This window comes from Nannobrachium achirus (assembly GCF_963921795.1).
Source record: "Nannobrachium achirus genome assembly, chromosome: 14".
In the NCBI taxonomy this organism is placed as follows: domain Eukaryota; kingdom Metazoa; phylum Chordata; class Actinopteri; order Myctophiformes; family Myctophidae; genus Nannobrachium; species Nannobrachium achirus.
Genome location: NC_137821.1, coordinates 2,535,841 through 2,559,456, shown reverse-complemented (window position 1 = coordinate 2,559,456; position 23,616 = coordinate 2,535,841). Strand labels below are relative to the sequence as shown.

Sequence of the window (23,616 nt, the reverse complement as noted above, 5' to 3'; positions counted from 1 at the left end):
TCGCCTCGAGATCCTGTCCATGAAAATCACAAACAGGATAGGTGACAAGGCGCAGCCCTGGCGGAGGCCAACCCCCACCGGAAAAGAATCCGACTTATTACCGAGCACACGGACACAGCTCTCGCTTTGGGCATACAGAGATTGGATGGCCCTCAACAAGGATCCCCTCACTCCATATTCCCGCAACACCTCCCACAGAACCTCCCGGGGGACCCGGTCATATGCCTTCTCCAAATCCACAAAACACATGTAGACCGGATATGCATACTCCCAGGCCTTCTCCAGGATCCCTGCCAGAGTGAAGAGCTGGTCAGTTGTTCCACGACCAGGACGGAATCCACATTGTTCCTCTTGTATCTGAGGTTCGACTATCGGCCGGACCCTCCTTTCCAGTACCTTGGCGTAAACTTTCCCGGGGAGGCTGAGCAATGTGATACCTCTATAATTGGCACACACCCTCTGGTCCCCCTTTTTAAAAAGTGGAACCACCACCCCGGTCTGCCACTCCCTCGGCACTGTCCCAGACTTCCACGCAATGTTGAAAAGACGTATCAACCAAGACAGCCCCTCAACATCCAGAGCCTTCAGCATTTCTGGACGAATCTCATCAACCCCCGGGGCTTTGCCACTGTGGAGTTGTTTAACTACCTCAGTGACTTCCTTCCCGGAGATTGACGTCAACCCTCCATCATCCTCAGGCTCTGCTCCTGTCAGGGAGGATGGGTCTGATGCTATTGGGTTTAGAAGTTCCTCAAAGTGTTCCTTCCAACGCCCTACGACTTCCTCATTTGAAGTTAGCAGATCCCCATCCTTGCTGTACACAGCTTGGATGGTTCCTCGCTTTCCCCTCCTGAGGTGCCGTATGGTCTTCCAGAACAACTTTGGTGCCGCCCGAAAGTCCTTCTCCATGGACTCCCCGAACTCCTCCCACACCCGCTGCTTAGCCTCAGACACAGCTGTGGCTGCTGCCCTTCGGGCCTGTCGGTACCCTGCAACTGCCTCCGGAGTCCCTTGGGATAACATATCCCGATAGGCCTCCTTCTTCAGTCGGACGGCTTCCCTGACCACCGCTGTCCACCAGGGTGTTCGAGGGTTACCGCCCCTTGAGGCACCTAAGACCTTCAGACCACAGCTCACAGCTGCAGCCGAAGCCATAGAGGCTTTGAACATGGCCCATTCCTGTTCCATGTCCCCAACCTCCACAGGGATGTCAGAGAAGTCCCGCCGGAGGTGAGAGTTAAATTCCTCCCGGACAGAGTTCTCCTCCAGACGTTCCCAGTTCACCCGCACTACCCGCTTGGGTTTGCCGGGTCTGTCCAGAGGTTTGCCCCGCCATCGGAACCAACTCACCACCAGATGGTGATCAGTTGACAGTTCAGCCCCTCTCTTCACCCGAGTGTCCAAAACATACGGCCTCAGATCAGCTGACACGATTACAAAATCGATCATTGACCTTTGGCCTAGGGTGCTCCGGTACCAAGTACACTTATGAGCATCCTTATGTTTGAACATGGTGTTTGTTATGGTCATTCCATGGCTAGCACAGAAGTCCAACAACAACTCACCACTCGGGTTCTGATCGGGGAGACCGTTCCTCCCAATCACGCCACTCCAAGTATCTCTGTCATTGCCCACGTGTGCGTTGAAGTCCCCCAGTAAGACTACGGAATCCCCCACAGGTGCCCCATGCAGGACCCCCTGCAGGGTATCCAAGAAGGCCGAATACTCTGAGCTGCTGTTCGGAGCATATGCACACACAACAGTCAGAGTTTTCCCCCCTCCAACCCTAAGGCGGAGGGAGGCGACCCTCTCGTCCACTGGGGTAAACTCCAACGTAGCAGAGCTACTCTCAAGTTATACAATGAGACACATAATGGTCACTTGACAAGGACTACCTTCCTAACCTTGGATGACTGTAGTCTTATTTAACAGGAACTATGTACTGACTCTGACCTCTAAGGACCTTTCCAGGGAGGGTTTTCATGTGTGTCTTGCTGTGTCACCTTTTCTTGTTTTCTTTTCGTTTTTTCTTGCACTGACCAATGGACACGTTTTGTTTGTCTCTGCACTATTGGGTAGTTTTAGTAGTATTGAGTATTTCGCTTTGGTGAGATACTTGTTGCACTAACTAGCATTGACTGTTATGGACACTTTTGTTTGGTGCAGTATTGACAAGTTGTGCTTAAGTATTGATCATATATATATATATCCTTCATTCTGTTTTTTTGTGTACCTTGCTCTTTACTGTACACTGTACAATTCTTTATTTTCATACTTCTCTGTAACTTGGTAAATAACCTTAAACTGCTGTGCCGCCTCCGGGCGACTGATTCCCCCCCTTGGGATAATAAAGGTATCTGTCTGTCTGTCTGTCTGTCTGTCTGTCTGTCTGTCTGTCTGTCTGTCTGCCTGCCTGCCTGCCTGCCTGCCTGCCTGCCTGCCTGCTTGCCTGCCTGCCTGCCTGCCTGCCTGCCTGCCTGCCTGACTATCTGACTATCTATCTGACTACCTATCTACAGTATCTATCTATCTGACCTCCTCTCAGTCACTCAGCTCTTTTCTGCTATATGTTTTAGTGTGAGATCAAAGCCTGCAGCTGTGGCCCAGCTTGAGGAGACAGGGATGAGAAATAGAGAGACTGAATACTGGTGTCTAGCAGCTTGTTTGTAAAGCTTTTATACAGTTTAGGCAGTAATTATGAAATGTAGTTCAGTCTTCATTTCACACCTTTAACTGCTGGTTGAAATCTTTGATATCTAAATTGTTATCTTCCTCCATTTAGTCATTCTGTGCTGTCAAGTGGTGTCATCAATTTCACACTCCACCCCACCAAATACTGTTTATGTCTGGATAACTAGATTGATATATTTTATTTAACTCCCATGACAGTGAATGTATGTATGATTTGTTTTGATAATCTCCATTTAATCTTCATTTACAGACTTGTTGGCTGTAACCTCGGACAGACAGAGGTTGAAGTTGTGGCTTCAGCTCTCAGCTCTAATCCTTCCCATTTGAGAGAATTGGACCTCAGTGAAAACGACCTGAACGACTCAGTGGAGCTGCTCTGTGAAGGACTGAAGAGTCTGCACTGTAGGCTGGAGATTCTACGGTAAGATACATTTACCCAAACATGTTTGTATGTGTAATATCCTTTTAAGGCAAATCTATAGGCTACTTAATCGCACGGGATTACATTTTGTAAAATATATGTATTTCTGTCTATGCGACAAATACAAAAAAATATAATTCATATTCCATGGCGTTTTCTCCTATTGATTACCCAATCAATAGAAGAAAAGTGATTTTGGGGGTAAGATCTTTTTAAAACCAAATTGGCCAAATATTCAAATATTACGGAATGAAAGGGCAAACATTGTGAAAATAGCCGATCTACAATCTCACTGCTAGGCATTGTTCCAAAAACTTGTCAGGGTGGGGGTCCCCAGTTCAAATATGATTATCAATCAATCAATCTGGTGTTTTATTTTTCATTCAGACTGGCTCACTGCAACTTGTCAGAGAGATGCTGTGAACTTCTGGTCTCAGCTGTAAGCTCTAATCCCTCCCTAAGAGAGCTGGACCTGACTCACTGCTACCTGACAGAGAGATGCTGTGAACTTCTGGTCTCAGCTGTATGCTCTCATCCCTCCCTAAGAGAGCTGGACCTGAGCTCCAACATGATGGTGAATGTTCCAGTCCTGGAGAACTGCAAGTGAGTAGACTTGGACTGTGTCCATGTTGGATAGAGCACTGAATGTGCAGTGTTTCCCTCATGTGTCTCTTAACACTTGGGTGACTGAAAATAAAAATCTACCACTCCACCTGCATTTATCGTTCATTTTGACCGTTAAATTCTCTCCCCTTTGGCTCAGGAGCGCAACGCCTCCTCCCCCTGCTGCCAGCGGGGGTTCTATTGTCTTCCGAATGTGAATTAGCATTTCAATTGACCTCAAATACTCTAGCTTTCAAAGTTCACACACACGGGACAACAAGCTCACCAAAGCCACGCAGTTTGTGAGCTTATATAATTTGTTTGGTAATGTTAACCGAATCCATTATGTAAAATAATTACGCTTTCATATTTCAAGACTTTCATTCATATTATTATTAGATAACTCACAAAACCAGCCAATTAATCAAGTTTAGGTAATGTGATGTCCCGACATTAATATGCCCTGCGCTGTATATATAGGAACGAACGCATGCATGGTTCGTGGACGTGTTATAAAAAAGTATAAAAAAGCACGAAGCGATGCAGCGTTACGTGAGCTTTGAGCTTTCCCATTTCCCAAGAGATTAGATTAGACACATGACAAAATAAAATAATTAGGCCAAAGCTTTCATATGTCCCGACTTTATTATTATTATTACTAGAAGTTGATACAAGTTAGTTAATTATAAAGAGAACATTGATCAGTAGGCTCACTAGAGCGGGCGGTGCGAAGCCGTGGCCCAACACAAAGTTACCAAACAAATTACATAAACAAAGGAAATAATAAATAAAGAATGGTCTAAACACAACTTATAAAGCAACGAAAATAATAAGCTAAATAAGATAATAGAATGATAAACAAGAAAATATACAATGCTATAAACACCAAAATGACCATTAATTTGGTTTGGACCAGTGGACGTGCGCGGGACACAAACAAGTGAAAATAGCCCATCTACCAGCTCACAACGCGGCACAAAGCGATGCACCGTGATGTGATCTTAAACATTAGGATTTTATGTCCCGAGATATAGCTATAGATATCGGTGTTGGGAAAGTTCACTTTCAAAACGAACTAGTTCAAGTTCAAGTTCAAGTTCAAAACTTCTAAAATTAACTAGTTCATTTCCTAGTTCATAATTCTACATTTTGAACTTAAAGCTATACTGTGTAAGATGCCCAACTAGTGGTCATTAGCCCTATAGCAAACCGTGGTCGCGTCCGCGTCTTTCGGCCGTTTTTCGTACCTTCAGACCCCCGCGTCTGCCTCCACCTCGCTGAGATCTATCTTTAGAGGTGTCCCTTGTTCCTGTGCGTTCAGTAATTCCAGAGATACGGACTCCTTCACCCTGCCTGGTAGGCGAAATTACCTAGAGACGGGATGGTGACAACAAATATGGCAGCCATAGCGACCCCACTTCAAGATGCGCTGTGATTGGCCGGCAGTTGTATAACCCTCGCTGTGATTGGCCGGTAGTGTGATGACGCAATTTTGGCGCGAGATCCGGTCCCCGGCAAGGATCACAGTTTACATATATAGAGAAGGCTTTACAGGCTGGAATTCACGGCGCGGATCTTCTAAAACTTTTGTGATTTAATAGTTAGGAGAATTTTAAGATTTGTTTTATAAAAAAAGTTACATAGTACAACTTTAAGTTCATGGTTCCCCAAAATGAACTAACTTAGTTCTTTTTAGTTCTTTTTTTAACCATAATATTTTTATACTTTTGGCTATTCAAATGTTTTAATTTTTAATTTTTAATTTTTTACGTTGCTGCAAGCTATTATTCGTCAAAATTATTGACACAGTCCAAATAGAACCACACACAGCAATTACCGTATTTCATCCAACTTAACATTGAAGTGCCCACAATATTTAGGTGCCCACCACTAGTGCCCAGTCTTCCTGCACCCTCATAATGACTGACCACTCACTGACTTTTCATTTAGACCACCAGGATATAGGTGTAATACATGATAATAGATTCAATTGTGTTATAACCACTATCATAATCTATTATAGTGTATTATAATTATCATAGTAAAACATTAATACTTTATAGTGTATTATAATCACAGTTATAATCCATTATAGTCTATTATAATTTAGGATAGTTTACAAATTAATATTGTATTATAATCACATTTAAGGGTCAATTTGTTTCTTACCAATAGGGCTACGTTTGTGTAATGGAAAATGTAGATATTTTGATGTGGTGCGGTGTGGTGTGGTGTGGTGTGGTGCTAAAGCCGCAGTCGAAAAGGGGCTTATTGTGAAGTCAGAGGTTTCTAAACGTCGTTCCCATCTGCATGTTTAAGCGTTGGTTAAAATAGCTGCCTACAAGCTCACGTTGTCTTGTGGATGCGACGCGTTGTGAGCTTGCAGATCAGCTGTTTTCGGCATGCAACACACACAGGTCATATGGCGAAGTAGTCAGGCTTTACTTGCGTTGCGACCTGCGAGACGTAACGAGGAAGAGAAGCACCCAGACCCAGCGCAGTGAGCGCACCGAGGCGCTCAGTCCGCTCATCGCGAGGTCTTGCAGCTGGGTGTTATTGGAGCATAATGTGAAATGTGAATGAAAAGAATGACGCAAGGACAGAAGACCGCGGACCGAACGAGCAAACAAGCCGACGAGCGCCGTTCATGGACGTCAGAATGAACGCGTTCGACAATAGCGTTCATCAAGCGGAAACAAAGAACGTTCAGTTCACGTTCGCCCAAAATATGAACGTGTTTGTGAACGATCGTTCTTTGAACGCGTTCGGGTACAACACTGATGGATATAGAAATTAAACATTTCAAGCCTAGTCGTTTAGTCTCTTTGCTAAGAGAACGGCAATACTGATCCATTAGTTTGAGCTTGCGACCATAAAATGAAACCAAATGGACCCTTACGGTTCCATTTGGTTACATTTGGCTCATTATTCGCGACCGTCAGGTCGCAGTTTGGTATGAAAACCTCCACCGGCCGTCCGTCCGTCCGTCCCTGAGTCCGTCCCTGAGTCACACGTGTGACGTGACACGTGTGACGTCAGAGTCCACAGCTGATATCACTCTGACATCACAGAGTCCACAGCTGATGATGTGGCGTGATGTCATACAATGTCATACAATACACAAACAAGCCCTATATAAAGGGGCAATTCTCACCAGGGAAGAGAGCATTCCTCGACTCAGACCTTATCGCCAGGATCAACTAAGCTTATAGCTTATCATCACATCCAAGATGTGATAAGATACTCAGCTAGTGGGGAATGCTCTCTTCCCTGCTGAGAATTGCCCCTTTATATAGGGCTTGTTTGTGTATTGTATCTCCATATATGGCCATCTCCGTATATGGAGATATAAGTCGTCCATGCCCAAGTATGGGCTGGTGAGGTCAGACTTTGTGTGATGCGTAGGTTATCTCCATATATGGAGATTCAACATTCCAGGTGTAACTATGGCTGCCCGTATGACGTGAGAGGTGGAGGCTGTGATATAAGACCGGCATTATCTACCGACAGATTAGTAACAAGATGTCAAAATCGTTGAAGGTTGAATCTCCAGATATGGAGATAACCAACACATCCCTCCATATATGGAGATAACCGACGCAGTGGTGTCCGGTAAGAACTTAACCGAGATGCCTTGAATCGTCACACTCCATATATAGTGTTATCCACATTTCGTGTAGCCGCCCTGTACAGGAAGTGATGTCACAACAACTCGCTGACATCACCGTCAGGTCCACAGCGTGACCGTCAGGTCACGCTGTGACCTGACGGTCGCTTATCTCCCGATTCGGGAGTCTTACTGGTATATGGTATACTGTATATATTATACTCAAGTCCTACAAATACCTCAAAACTGTAGGCCTACGTAACGTTACTTTACACTAGGCTACTGCATGCCTGCAGTCATGTTATCTTTGCTGACAGTGAAATGTAAATGATCTATTAGAAGGAACAAAGACGCACTCTGGGTGGGCTGGAGGTGCGAAGTCTCTTCTGCTTGATTCTGGAAGGGGAGAAATGGGGGAGAGCGGTCTTTTCAGCCGATAACTAACGTCAGAGTGGTATAATTGTATTTTATTTCATAATTAGGAAAAGTTTCAGAAGGGGAAAAAAACAAGAACATATATCTTGAGTATTTAGGAAAAGTCATGGAAGGGGAAATTTCTGAGACCTTCACGGGGAGAGTTATTGCACTTTGCAATCTCGAAATCGGCCAAAATGACCTGTTAGTCACCCGTGTGTTAAAGATGGGGTGCCATGATTTCTCCCCCACTAAAAGATGATTATCAGGTATTATGATTATACTAGGAGGAAGATTTTTTCCAAAAAAGTTTACAGAAAGAGTTAAAGTTGTACCATGTAACTTTTTTTATAAAACAAATCTTAAAATTGTCCTAACTGTTAAATCGCTAAAGTTTTAGAACAACCACTCCGTTATTTTCAGCTTCTGAAGCCTTCTCTTTATATGTTTTCTATGATCCTGGCCGTGGACCGGATTTCGCGCCAAAATGACGTAATCTGCATCATCTGTATACGTTGTGTATACGTTGCCCAATCACATCGCCGATCATGCACACATGGTACACTACCGGCCAATCACAGCGCATCTTGAAGTGGGGTCGCCATATTTGTAGTCGCCCGTGTGTCTCTTTACTCAAAAGGTAATCTCGCCTACCAGGCAGGGTGAAGTAGTCCGTTTCTCCGGAATGCCTGAACGCACAGGAACCAGGGACCCCTCTAAAGATAGCTCTCGGCGTTGTGGAGGCAGACGCGGGGGTGTGAAGGTACGAAAAACGGGCGAAAGACGCAAACGCGACCGCGGTTTGCTATAGGGCTACTGACCACTAGTTGAGCATCTTACACAGTATAGCTTTAAAATTAGGTTGGCCACACCCACCAGTTCATTAAGTATGCTTGGTTGTCATGGTGGGTGGTAACCCAGCTGAAGTTAGCCACACCCACAGTGTTGGGTGAATGGTAAAAGGGGAGGGGATGATAATATGATGTCACTCTATCTGTGTTTTTGGAATGGCACTTTTGACCCACAAGGTGGCAGCCTCGAGGGGATACACAATTGCTCATAACAACCACACGTCTAATGAAGTACTGTCAACCTCCTAGACACATGAAAACCAGTAAAAGTACAAAACTATGGCACCACCTATTTAACAGTGTATTATTCACTCTTACACAAAGTCACTAATATGTGTGTGTATTTGTGTATTTAGTAGGGCTGTCAAAGTTAACGCGCTAATAATGAGTTAACGCACATTCTTTGCAGGATGTGAGAGACGTTCAGAAAAAAATGCCTTCACAATAAAAGCCTCTCCCCAGTTCTGTGTGTGTGTGTGTGTGTGTGTGTGTGTGTGTGTGTGTGTGTGTGTGTGTGTGTGTGTGTGTGTGTGTGTGTGTGTGTGTGTGTGTGTGTGTGTGTGTGTGTGTGTGTGTGTGTGTGTGTGTGTTTGTATGTGTGTGCGCGCGCGCGAGAGGGAGATGAATAGTCCAAGTGTAAATTTGAACACACTGATTTACAGTTTTTACAGTGTACATATTGAGTGGCAAATCCGGTGTCAAAGTGAGTTTAACGTTGTTTAATGCAATCAGATAGGACCTTTGGGGCTGTCAAGGCCAGAAAGTCGTTCCTCCATAACTTCCAATTTTAACTACCCGAACCCAAATTGACACGGAGAAAATGGAGCTGGACCCAAATGGCCCTGTCTATTATTTGGAATTTGAGAACCGTTACCCTAGCAGCTCTGACACATGATGGATCCGGTCTGAACGACCCCGCCTGTTATTAGAAAAATCAGATCCGATACCCACGCAGAACAAGAGAAAGCAAAGTGTAAATGATCACTTAACTAGACTGCAGAGAGAACAGTTTAGCAAGATAATGATAGGAGAAACACTGTAGTGTCAGCTTGTGTAGACGTTGTGTTAGACACTGAGACATTGATGCATTGTTGTTCTACTTCCTACAGAGTCAAACATGGAGGAGAAGATTGGCTTAATCCTCAACTCATTACCAGATGTGAGTATCTGTCTGTCTGTGTCAATATCAGGGGTCGGGGGGGGTGGGGGGGTGGGGGGGGGGGGGGGGGGGGTAGGGTTAATAGGGGGGATTTGTTTTCACAATATTTGACGCTCATGTGGAACATAGGTCTATAATTCTCTCTGTCACATACCGTTTGGACGCACCGGGGCGAGATCAGGGGAGCCGGAAAGGAAAATGACATGGGGGGACACCAATGTGGGTGTGGTCACAATGTGGGCGTGGTCAGGTCGTGACATCAGAAAGTCTGCTGTAAGATTTGACAGCTCTAGCTCTGGATAAAGACCACATTGTAAATGTAAAAGTTATTTAGTCTTTCTATTCAAGGTTACTCTAATGAAAGTTAGAAGAACTCCGTGACACTTTTCATTAATGTCAAGGGAAAACAATACCTTATATCCCTTTTTTGATGCCTTCCATTAAAAAACACCTCATGTCATTTTGCTTCACGTGGAGACAGAGGGGAGGGGAGATCTCTCGCAAAGAAAACAAAACAAAATACATCGACATTTAATCTCTGCATAAGGATTTAAGGATGCTATGCTTATAATGATTGCAGAGTACTTTGTTGGGACTGACATAACTTAATGAGCTCCTGGAGACTGAGAGCAGCTGCAGTACATCAATGTTAGAGAGCCAAATCAATCTGGGAAATCTGCTAATTTACTAATGAACTGGTGTAGCCTGTTGTGTTGCCGAATATAGACTAGCCTATCTACAGGCTCCCTACAGTGTCACCATGCTTGTGGATCTGCTGTTTTTGGCGAGTAACATCAGACGGATTCACTCACAGATCACGGGCAACTCCGCGAGTCATTTATTTATTTATTTTTCGGACACAGAGATCAGTCTCTCTCTCTCTCTCTCTCTCTCTCTCTCTCTCTCACTAGTCGCTAAGCTGTGCAGTGCGCACGTTGTTGCAACATGGAGAACAAGTCCAGGAGAAGTCTGCTTGTTGTTGTTAGTCCCATACATCATTACACACAGTTTTTTAGACCGTCGTCAAACGTAGCCCCCAGCCATAGTGACAGACACCGGCTAATCTCTACTGACTGCAAAAGAGAGTAGTGGAGGAACGACGCACTGTGAGTGTTGCCATGTCTGATTATTATAAGCCATGTTGGGCTTGTTTTTTGTGTAAAGTTGCTTGTAAATAATGGTGGTTACGGTGGTGAGCTTGTAGATCGGCTCTGCTACTTTCAAATAGCTGACGTATATTGGTTTAAAGAGCTCACATAGCCTGTGTTCACTTATTTAGGCCTTGTTTTCATAGACCTGGTTGCTTATTCCTCTCGCAAAATTTGCAACACTACACACCCATCTATTTTGTTAATAGTTATAATAATGAGAACTTACAGAGGCTATTTGCTTAAGCTTGTAGCCTATATAGTAGCCTAATTGTATTTCTTGTTGTGTGTTAAACAATTTGTATTAGCTTTATAAATAAAGCTCGAAAACGTTGCACGTACGCGCATTGACACACATGCATGTGCGTGCGTGGAGTGTCCCCCACTTCCAAATTTAGCACTACAACACTGGTCAATATCACACATTTAAAAAGAATGTATACACTACTTGCTTGGTTGGCTCCTCCCCAGATGCTGTTCTGAAAACTCTTCAGTAGAGCTTCCAGGGAATTCAGGTTTCTCTGCTCTTGGCCTGGTCCTTAACACCAGCAAGACTAAGTTTAAACACACCACCAAATAACAGGCTAATAAAACATGTTTTCTATTAAAGAATGCTCACATTTGACTGAGTTGACATGTTGATGCTGGAATCCAGGATCTCAGAGATTCCATAATATATGGATCAGAACATGCTTTATTGATTACTGAGGAATAATCTGTCCTTGGGAACTATCACATTTGATATAGAACGAGTGGCGAAATCAAAGCATGATCCGACTTCTACCAACTAACAACGAGTCACATTGTGACAGGTTGTGAGCTTGTAGATCGGCTGCATTTCAAACATAAAAATAGCCAATCCATAAACTCACAATAGGTTGCTATGTTATGTTAAAACAAATGCCAAAAATAGCAGATCTACAAGCCTCACATTTTTATGTGCTGTAAGCTTGTAGATTTTTATTTTTTTTTATTTTTTTTATTTGCACAATAAGAAAACAAACAATACATGTTAACATTATTAAAAAAAAGCATGAAAATGTGTGCAGGCGAGAAAGGAAGCCCATAAAGGGCTTATACAAGGTTCTCACCTTAAGTAATAAACAAGTAAAGTTGAAACACAATATTCAAACTAGAAAACTAAAAAACAATTTTCCCTCGAAAGTGTGTGTCTGCGCGTATGCGCGTGCGTGTGCGCGCGCGCTCGTGTGTGCGTGCTTGCGCGTATGCAGAAGCATGGCCACTTTAAGTGGTAGAATTAAATGTAGAGGCTTGATTTATCAGGCTGGCCTTCAATCTATGTTTAAAATTACTAATTGAAGATGAGGATTTGGCAATAAGTATGTGTGTATTCCAGAATGAAGAACCTCTGTCTTTAATGGAGAACTGGCTATGTGTGATGCGACTAAAGGGAGGATGAAGATTGTCCGATTGTCTAGTATTATAATCATGAAATTGTGAATTGGTCTTAAAATATTCTTTGAAAGGTCTAGGAAGCATATTTGAAAGGTATGTACATTTATAAATGAAAGAACAGGATTGGACTATGTTAATGTCATAGATAGATAATACATTTAATTTTCTAAACAGAGGGGCAGATGGGGCCAAATAGGAAGAAGAAGTAGCTATTCTTACAAATTTCTTTTGGGCAATGAGTAATTTGTGTAAATGTGATGGATATGTACTTGCCCAAACAATATTGCAGTAAATGAGATATGGATAAATTAAACTGTAATAAAGTGTTAAGAGGCAAGCCTGATTAACCAAACCCCTGATTCTTCTGATGATACCAAGAGATCTTGAAATTTTGTTGGTTACCGTATGAATGTGTTCTTTCCAAGACAATTTTTCGTCGACTAGGACACCTAGAAATTTGGTGGATGAAACTTGATTAATTTCGATCCCACCAATAGAAATCTTAGCTCTATCATGACAGTATTTTTTGTTTTTACTTGCAAATACAATAAAATTGGATTTCTTTATATTTAGAGATAATTTATTTGCAAGAAACCATTCTGAAAGCATAGCTATGCCAGAATTAGCTTCCTTAATGAGCGAATCAAAATCTTTGTGGGTAAGAATCAAATTGGTATCATCAGCAAACAAAATGGGTGTAAAGGATGAAGACACAGCAGCTAGGTCATTTACATAAATAAGAAATAATAGGGGTCCAAGTATAGATCCCTGAGGAACTCCACATGACATCTTAACTTTGGATGAACAACAACCATTAGCATAGACAAACTGTTCACGGTTATAAACATAACTAGACAACCATTTCAATGTTACGTCATGAAAACCATAATTATATAATTTATCAAGTAATATAGTATAATCAACAGTGTCGAATGCTTTAGAAAGATCTAAGAATATGCCAAGAGCAAATTCTTTGTCATTAATGGATGAGTAGATTTTTTCTACCAGCTGTAAGAGGGCCATATCTGTGGAGTGATTTTTTCTGAAACCATACTGGTGCTCATATAAGATATTATGTTCATTTAAATGGTGCAAAATTCTGTTATAAACCAGTTTTTCCAATATTTTAGAGAAACATGGTAAAATTGATATTGGGCGATAATTATTGAAAGTTCTTGAATCACCAGATTTATGCAAGGGAATAACTTTGGCTATTTTTAAATCATTTGGAACCTCCCCAGATTTCAGAGATAAGTTGAAAATGTGAATAAGGGGTTTAATGATTGAAGAAGATACTGATTTGACCAATGAAGCACCAATATCGTCGTGACCAGCTGCTGATATCTTCAAGTTGGAAATTAATTCCAACACCTCTGATTTATTAGTTTCTTCAAACTGCGAAATACTAGGGAAGTTAGTTTAGTTTAGTTTAGTTTAATTATTTATTTTTTCCATGTAAAGAAACATTGCATTTCATAAACACATTTCATAATCACATTTCATTTACATTTCCTTTCCCTGGAAAAAAAGGAATAGACTGAAGCCTAAGCTTATTACGTCTACCCTAAAGTTGTCTTTAAAAAAAATGTAAAACATCATTTATAGTATAACAAATTTTCAAACAATTATAGCATGATTCCACTCATTAATATAGCATTCAAAATTATTAAGATACAAAAGTATAAAAAATAAAAATAAACATTTTATTTCTCCCTAATTTCATAAATTTCCATAAATCTGGTAATAATCTGGTAATAACAAAATAGTACCACTAGCACATTAAAATGTAAGACTCTCCACTAAGATAGGATCGTCCTTTTTACTCTGCATATCTATCTATGGTTTTGTTTTTAAAGAGTTTCTTAAACTTCGCCATATTTGTACACTCTTTTAATTCATTATCACACTTGTTCCACAACTTGACTCCCTTGACCGTGACACATCTACTTCGGACATTTATCCGTTCCTTTTTTTGTTTGAATATAAATTTTCCTCTCAGTAAATACCGGCTCTCTCGCATTGAGAACAACCCCTGGATACAGTCGGGAAGTGATTTGCATTTAGCTCTGAACAGTATCTCTAGCGTTTTTAGTTCAACCAAATCCTTAAATTTCAAGGCACGACTGCTTATAAATAATCCATTTGTTGGGTGTATATAATCGACTCCATAGACAATCCTTAAGGCTTTTTTTTGTAATAAAGTTATACAATTAGTAGTTGTTTTAAATGTATTTCCCCAAATTTCGGCACAATATGTCAGATAAGGCGTTATGAGTGAACTATACAATAGATATAATGACTTTTGATCTAGGATGTTTTTAGTCTTGTAAAGAATTGCAATAGATTTAGATATTTTTGACTTTATATAGTTTATATGAGATTTCCAATTTAATTTGTTGTCTATAATCACTCCCAGAAATTTATTTTGCATCACCTTTTCAATCTCTACTTCATCAATCTTTAGTGAAATTTCCTCGTTTGTCTTCTTGTTTCCAAACACCATACATTTTGTTTTACTTACATTCAATGAAAGTTTGTTTATGTCGAACCATTTCTTTACATTTTTCAACTCCCCTTCTACTGTATCCAAAAGTTCCCTCAATTTCTTTCCAGAGCAATATAACGTTGTATCGTCAGCAAAATTGACAAAGTGTAACTGATTCAGTGTTCTACCTAGGTCATTAATATAGAGAATGAAAAGCTTAGGCCCCACCACTGAACCTTGGGGGACCCCACAGGTGACTCTCCCTAGTTCTGATTTTGCATTGTTGACATTCACATACTGATATCTATTTTCAAGATAACTTCTGACCCAATTGTATGCCACACCTCTAATTCCGTAATTTTCTAGTTTTTTTAATAATATTTTGTGGTGGACTGTGTCGAAAGCCTTACGTAAATCAATAAAAACCCCTACTGTATACTCGTTATTGTCCACCGCAGTTGCTATATTCTCAACTAGTTTGTTGACTGCTAGTGAGGTTGATCGTTTGGCACGGAAACCATACTGATGGTCACTTAATAGACTATATGTTTCAATGAAGTTATCAAGCCTTTTTACAAATATCTTTTCTAAAATCTTGGAGAATTGGGGAAGTTACCCTTAATGTAATCTAAATGATTACAATTGGGAACTCCCATATCCTTTGACAGAGATGATCCCACATTTGCAAAAAAAATGGTTAAATTCCTTTGCTATAACCACAGGGTCATTATATATCTTTTCACCATCTTTAAACTGAGATGGGAGGGATGCAGTACACTTTTGTTAAGAAGTTCATTGACAACCTTCCAAGTGAATCTGATGTCTGATGATTCTCTGAATTTATTAGAAAAGTACATTTTCTTTGACATCCTCAATAGATGAATGAATTTATTTTTATATTTTTTATAAATCGCAGAATTAAGTGGAGTCGGATTAGTGAGGATTTTTTTATACAATTTGTTTTTTAAAATGGAGGATTTTTTGAGACCTGTTGTAAACCAGGGTTTCCAAAGACCTTCACCAGCTTTCTTCCTGGGTTTAACCAAAGGAAAGCAGCGATGAAAGACAGAATTAAAAGAATTAATGAATGAATGATAAGCATGCTGTACAGAAGAATGTTCATAAACATCATCCCAGGAAATGTTGTCAATCAACCTTCCAAACTGCTCCATGTTTTTAGCATTAAAAATTCGAAATGTATTTTACCACAGATTGGCTTTATTTCCTAAACAGCTGACCATGCGTCTTATGGTGAAGCTTTTAGATCGTCTATATTTGAAAATTAGGCAAAAACTGTAGATCTACAAGCTCAGTGTGTAACATCCTGCCGGGTTCTGAATTTGCAAAGTATTTTTGTCAGTTTGAAAAATATTAGATCTACAAGCACACAATGAGTTGCATCATAACGCGTTGTGAGCTTGAAGACAATTTATAATTATTTCAAAAACAAATGATCGATTTACAAGCGTGAGCTTGAAGATCCTTTTTTTTTTTTTACAAAACTAGAAGATCTATGAACTGAAGTCGTATTATGTGAGCTGTGAGCTTGCAGATTGATTTGTGGTAAAATAAAATAAATCTACAAGCTCACAATGCCTTGCATCATGAAGAGCTGTGAGCTTGTAGATTGTCCCCTTGTAGGGGTCCCCAAATAATTTGGGGGGTCCCCAGATGATTTGCTTAATGTGGAACATTGTTTTCTTAACAGTAAACAAACAGACATAGAGTATACGTGTTGTGCTATCTCAATATGACGTGCGCAGCACCTATGAGACGACGAGAGGAAAACATGCAAGGAGACCCTTTGGAAGGAGACCGGGCCTGCATGATATGATTTGAATAAATACTCACCCACCTTAAATTGTAAATAATTCACTTGCCCGACCTGGGATGTATTTTGATTTGGAACAATTTAATTAAGAAGTTAATTATTTACTTACAGGAAATAGCGTTTAGCCCTCACCCAGAAGTAGCGTTAAATGCTCACCTACCTGAAACTGAACTATCGCTAATATTCACCTACTTGGAAAGGAGAAATTCGTGCTAGTACCTACCTGCCCTAAAGAGAAAGAATAGCGCTCATACCTGGCTGTGGAGAAAGGGAAGAAAGACTATTGTACACCACTTACCTGTGAAGGAAGAAGAAGAAGACAATAGAACTGTTATTATTTGCTTTTGAGAAATGTTAATTTTGATCATTCTTCCCCCCTCCACGCACTCTGATTTCCCCCAAATAAATGCACCATTTGGCTTTCACACTGACAAGTGTCTTGGTCTGGTTCAGTTGCCCATAGTGTATACTGGGTATCTGCACATTAAGACTAAATTGGCCAAATTGTCAAATAAGAAAGAGGCAAATATTGTGAAAATAACTGATCTATAAGCTCACAATGTCTTGTGTCAGTTCAAATATGATTATTTTAGGGGGGTTCCCAGTATGTATTTTCCACATTGATGTCATTTCACATAAACTTAGTGTAAACATTTCTCACAGAATGTCACTTCTCAGTCTAGAGGCTTTAAGACATCTTACCTGGTTGTGAGCTTGTAGATCAGTTATTTTCACTATTTTAAATGTTTAGACGTTTCCACCCCGATTTTGAGTGAAAACAAACAAACAATGTTTTTTCTTATGTGTTGTTTTCTCATCAGATTTCCATCGTCTCACTCTGTACACAAACACGGCACACAGAAACCTCTCTCTATCTGAGAACAAAAGGAAGGTGACACAGAGGGGACGGGTTCAATCATATCCTGACCATCCTGACAGGTTTGATAGACTGTTTCAGGTTCTGTGTACAGAGGGTCTGACTGGACGCTCTTACTGGGAGGTAGAGTTCTGTGGATTGGTTTCTATAGCACTGACTTACAGGGGAATCGGTAGGAAAGGAGGTGATGACTGTAGGCTTGGATTCACTAACATGTCCTGGAGTCTGGACTGTGGTGTTTATAGTAAAAGTTACAGTGTCATACACAATAGTAAGCACACTAACCTCCATGTCAGTATCTCTGAGGGCTACAACAGAGTAGCAGTGTATGTGGACTGTCTTGCTGGGACTCTGTCCTTCTACACAGTGTCCTCTGACTCACTGATACACCTGTACACCTTCCACGACACATTCACTGAACCTCTCTATGCTGGGTTCAGGTTATGGGACAAACCCTCCTCAGTGTGTCTGTGTGAGCAGAGATAGAGTCTCTATGTGAGGGTGACATCAGGTCGCCATTGTACTCAACATGTTTGAGTGAGTGCAGGTTGTCATGGTTACCACTGAGTTTGATGCTATTATTGCAACCGAAGGTCGCATTATACCCTGTTATAACCTTGTAGCTTGTCTGTCTGGCTGTCTGGCTGTCTGGCTGGCTGGCTGGCTGGCTGGCTGGCTGGCTGGCTGGCTGGCTGTCTGGCTGTCTGTCTGGCTGTACAGGAAGTGATGTCAGTGTGATGTCAGTGAGTCACAGTGATGTGGTACAGAATGACTCATATATGGGCATAAAAAGGATGTCACGTGACATCACTTCCTGTACTGACTGTCAGACAAGCTACGAGATTGCTCAGGGTATAAAAGTCCATATATGGTCATTCCCTGAAAAAGAAAAAAAACTTTTATGTCCATACACAGAGATTTCCGATGTCATAAATTCCAGGTCGAAAATGAGAATGTTAGGGTACCATATATGGCCCATATATGGAGATCCACAGGCATCAAACCAAGGTCCTAACTCAGCAAGGCCCTGCTTGGCATTACTAATTAACGTACGTTTTTTTTATGCCCATCTCCATGTATGGGCATAACATATATTGTATGTATATGGATACATATTATTATTAATAAAGGATAAAATAAAATAAAAAGTCCATATATGGCCATTCCCAGAAAAATAAAAAAAGCTTTTATGCCCATACATGGAGATTTGAGAGGCTGAAAATGAGAATGTTAGGGTACCCCCTAATAAATAAATTATGGATCTCTAAATCCATAGTTAAAATAAGACAAAGAGCCAAAGGACTATATTTCTTTAGATTGCTGTATTCTTGAGAGAGCAGACAAAGAAGACAAAACAGTGCGCATATCATCCTAGTGGTATGCTTGATAAATCTCTCCCCACCATAACGGCAGGGCAGAGGATTCTCTCTCTTCCAAAATGGAAGTTTAACATGTATATAAAGAGTACAGTTATGACAGTAAGAAGTCGTGGAACTTATTCATTTGTTCCCATATCATAACAAGGAAGTAGTAGGAACTCATTGATTCGTTCCTATATCATAACAAGGAAGTAACAGGAAGAAAGGGACACGTAGTGCTTGGTAATTTTCCACCACTAGGGACTTATATCATAGTATCACAGTATATCAAGACATGATTCTATTCAGGGCATTCAAAGTTATTATGACCTTTAATCAGTTTGCCTGAAACTACAGTATGCGACCAAAATGTGGTCTCTTATACTGTGAGTTCAGTTCATAATAATATCTTATATGGTCATATGAGCTTCATACACCAATAACATAATTATGTATCATAATTTATCCTAACACCCCCTTATGCCCATATATGGAGTTCCACAGGCATCAAACCAAGCCCTAACTCACCAAGGCCCTGCTTGGCATTACTTACGTACGTTTTATGCCCATATATGGAGATTCCTATATTGTCAATATTAAGGACATTATTAAGGATATTATGTTATCAATATTAAGGACATATATGGGCGGCGTGTTCCTCCCTCCGAATTATCAGCGCCCACACCCTAGGTGGGGTTGGCGATAGGGCCTTTCTGTGTGGAGTTTGCATGTTCTCCCCGTGTCTCCTAGGATTGATACCCTCACAAAAACATGAACAAACTCCCCCCAGAATGACAACAACTAGAATCTCTAGTTGTCCTTTAGGGCAAGGTCGCATGTCACCATGAGGTAGCAAGTCACCCTGAGGTGTCTTACTAGTTGTATATTTAATATTGTATCTTAGGACCCCCTGGAACCCCCTCAAGGACCCCCGGGGGCCCCTGGACCACACTTTGGGAACCAGTGGTCTTTCGTAATTATATATATATATATATATATATTCGTATAACTAGACAACTCTTGTGTATGTGGGTCCCTCACAAATATGTTCAAATGGGGGTCCCTGGTCGAATGCATTAATTAATGTCAATCTCTATGGTATAAAATGAGTCATCACCACAGGGATCTTAGATTAGATCAGATAAAAGTGCACAAAACTCCACTCCACACATTTATAAATACTGTCCATCAATGATGATGATGATGATGTAAATATAAATGTCATACTTGTCTCTTGTAGATGTAGATACAAAGTCATTTGTATTTATTAGATTTTTGATATTTTTACACAATAGACAGAGATAAAGTGTATATTTGATCATGTAATTGTCACAGTATCAATATTTCTTGTATATCAACCTTTATACTGAACCACCACTACACCAAATATTCTTGGGTGAAAATAGCAGATCTATAAGATATCTAATAGCTTAGATCTACGTCACAAAGCGACACATGCAATGTGAGCATGTTCATTTAACAGATAATTTGTGTATTTTTATAATTATGAAATATTTTAGTTTTAGTCTAGTTTTAGTTTACTATGTCATTGGTCTTTAGCCGACTAAATCTACAGTTGATTTAGTCGACTAAATATATATTTTTGAGGTCTGTGATGACATCATAATGCCTAATTTATACTTACCTGTGTGTCAAAAATAGCAGATCTACAAGCTCACAACATTGCTGTGCCGCGCTGTGAGCTTGCAGATCGGCACAGACTAGGGCATTACGACTTGTGATTTTTGCAAGTCGACTCGACTCAGTAATAAAAATTTAGTTGTAGTCAACTTTATCGTCTGATGACGTCATCACATCACACACGACCCCCAATTATTTTGGGGGTCCCCAGATGATTAACTTAATGTGAAACATTGTTTTCTCATTATTTTCTCAGTAAACAAACCAACATAAAGTTTAAGTGTATAGAGGGTATCTGCACATTTCTAAAGTGCCAATTTAAGGACTTTTTAACACCTCTAAAATGACAAATTAAACATTGTCCAAATTGTCAAATATAAAGAGGCAGAAATTGTGAAAATAGCAGATCTACATTTTCACAATAGAACCATGTTATACCAAATGTAGCACTGTACTATTGGATCATTCCGTCCTTGACAATAAGCAATCCTACTGTTTGAATGCTGTACAAAATAATGATAGAAAATAATAGAAAGGATTTTTTGTTTTGTTTTCAACTTCGACTTTCTCTGGTGGGAGTCGACTTGTGTAATGACTCTATCGACTTTTTCGTTAATGCCCTACTAGCAGAGACACGGAGTCCAGCACCCACGCACACAACCAAGCATAAAATGTCTTGTCTTTTAGTTCTATTCATCTCTTCTCCACTCTTCCCTCCCTCACATTTAGTCTAGTTTTTATTTGTTGATGAAATTGTCAATATATTTAGTCAGTTCTAGTCAGCATAACTTGGTTTTTATTGAGTTTTCTCAATAATGTGAAAAATGTTAGTCGACTGACACTTTTCTGTCATACTTTTGTCGACAAGATGAACAGTGATTGTGAGCTTGTAGATCTGCTATTTCCAGTGGATTCTCATCTATTATGACACGGTCACAGGACTGTAGGGTTGATGTGTTCACTCTCTCTGCTCTCCTACTGCTGTGAGCATGTTGTTGGTTGACCTGAGTAAATATTTCTTTTTATTTTCATAATAGTTCTGTGTATGTGTCTAATTTTTTATGTCTATGAATTGAGTACAAAGGACTCCAATGTAAACAAGCCACAGTTCTTTCTTGTGGTTTAAATCCTATCAGTAGAGCTTGTATCTGAACTGTACTGTCCTGTACTTTAACTATGAGAACTGATAATAAAATATTCAATCAATCAATCAAAACTAGACTTCCTGTCATTGACTCTCATCTTGGACTTTGTCAATCACTCTGGATTCAAACATCTGCTAAACGTGTTGTTAATGAACTCCAATCTATCATTGTTAATTCATTGATTCATTATCAGATCATTATTTCCTCACTCATTCCATTAGTTTGCTGTCATTGAAAATAAATGTGATACTGTTCTCATTCTCATGTTATTGTACATGTTATTGTATGATCATGTGAAGAAGTAATAATGAGTGTGTTTGCTATAGGAAACAGTATTGTATTCAGTCAGAGACTGTTCTGCCATGAAGGTAACCTGTGTTGGTAAACTTTGTGAGTGATGTTATCTGGGTTGTAAGGCTGAATATCATGGACATTGTTTATGTCCAACTAGACACGATTGGTCAGTCAATATATCATGTTAAAGGACAATGTAGTGCCCAAAGTCATATAATCTGGGTAGTACATGCTGCAGAGGGAAGTTCTGTCCTGTCCTGGTGTAATATCTAAGCTGAAAGGTTTAATTAAATACCGGTAAATACATTATTTGCCCATTATTATTTCAGGTTACTTTATGAGGTTATTCAATCAACTCTCCCTAACTATCTTGTCTTTCAATCGCATGTCACTTTGCGAAGGTCCATAGAGTTAAATAGCCTAAGTTACAGACTCAGAGTAACATAGTCACATAGAGTCAAGTCCTAAGAGTTATAGGCTACTATAAAGTCAGTCACACATAGCCTACGGCCCTACGTGTATGAATGTAAATTAGTAGACTTGTGAAGAAAACGAAACAGAAATGCAGGTTGTATTTGAACTTGTTCTCATGAAGCCTGTCCTCATGTCCGTCTTCAGATGATCTTCTATTGTTTGTTTACAGTCATACTCATAGATAATACGTTGTTTAGTCATACTCATAGATAATAAGTTGTTTAGTCATACTCATAGATAATACGTTGTTTAGTCATACTCATAGATAATACGTTGTTTAGTCATACTCATAGATAATACGTTGTTTAGTCATACTCATAGATAATAAGTTGGGAGTTGGAATGACTTGCCCAACTCGTTCCCTGACTATAGGCCTACTGACTGTATCCACACAGTGGGATCTTTTCCACCGGCAAAGAACCGGTTCTGGTTCTTTCTCCCGTCTATGGGATGAACCAGAGGTGTGCTTTTCCAACGAAAACCGGAGTTGGTTCCGAACCGTAAAAGTTGGTTCCGAACCACAAAATCCTTGTTTTTTCAGTGAACCACCATCTGAACTGGGGGACAATGGCTCTGGTTCAATCTGGTGGAAACGCAAGCCGGTTCGGAAGAACGAACCAAGGTTCCAAGAAAGTTGAACCGGCACTGGTTCTGGAACCAAGGTCCTTTTGGTGGAAAAGGCCCCACAGAGGCGGAGAGTGAAATAAAGAGTTTGTCGCTCATTTTGTCAGCCGGTGCCATGTTCTTTAAACATTCTGGAAGTTGCAGCCGCATTACTACTTCCTCTGGTCAGATGGTACAAATAAGAGTGGGAAAAATAATGCACCGGCTGACAAAATGAGCGATATAAACTCTTTATTTCAACACGCTGCTTCGATGTTCTTCCACGCTTGAGAAGTAAACAGATGAGAGACAGGTATAGGACCTTTACTTTTTGCATAGAATGTTCACAAAAGGTTAGAAGTGTTCCATGACGGCGGAGCTTCTCCGCAACGGACCAACTGTGGATGACATTTGTGAGGAACCTCATCTCGGAGCTGCATAGCGGAGGGAGAGGCGAGGAAAGGAGCTAGGGAGGGAGACTGCAAAAGGAGTTGTTTTCACTGAACAAAGAAAATAAAAGTGAGCACTGCCTTTTACGAGTTAATTTTATAATTACATTTTTCAGATGACAGTGAGAGTGAAGTGACAATGTAACAAC

At 40.4% G+C, this 23,616-nt stretch overlaps 1 protein-coding gene across 5 annotated transcripts in view; it reads left to right on the top strand.

Moving 5' to 3' along the window:
- Positions 1-21,656, top strand: part of LOC308298553 (NACHT, LRR and PYD domains-containing protein 3-like) — a 57,856-nt gene extending 36,200 nt beyond the window's left edge. For all 5 annotated transcript variants that reach the window (XM_080742186.1, XM_080742189.1, XM_080742188.1 and 2 more), the window contains 4 exons: positions 2,942-3,112; positions 3,500-3,715; positions 9,697-9,746; positions 17,448-21,656. In XM_080742186.1, the coding sequence (XP_080598312.1) occupies positions 2,942-3,112; positions 3,500-3,715; positions 9,697-9,746; positions 17,448-17,989 (979 nt within the window). In that variant the 3' untranslated portion in view covers positions 17,990-21,656. The remainder of the gene's footprint in view (positions 1-2,941; positions 3,113-3,499; positions 3,716-9,696; positions 9,747-17,447) is intronic.
- The last annotated feature ends 1,960 nt before the right edge of the window (positions 21,657-23,616 follow it).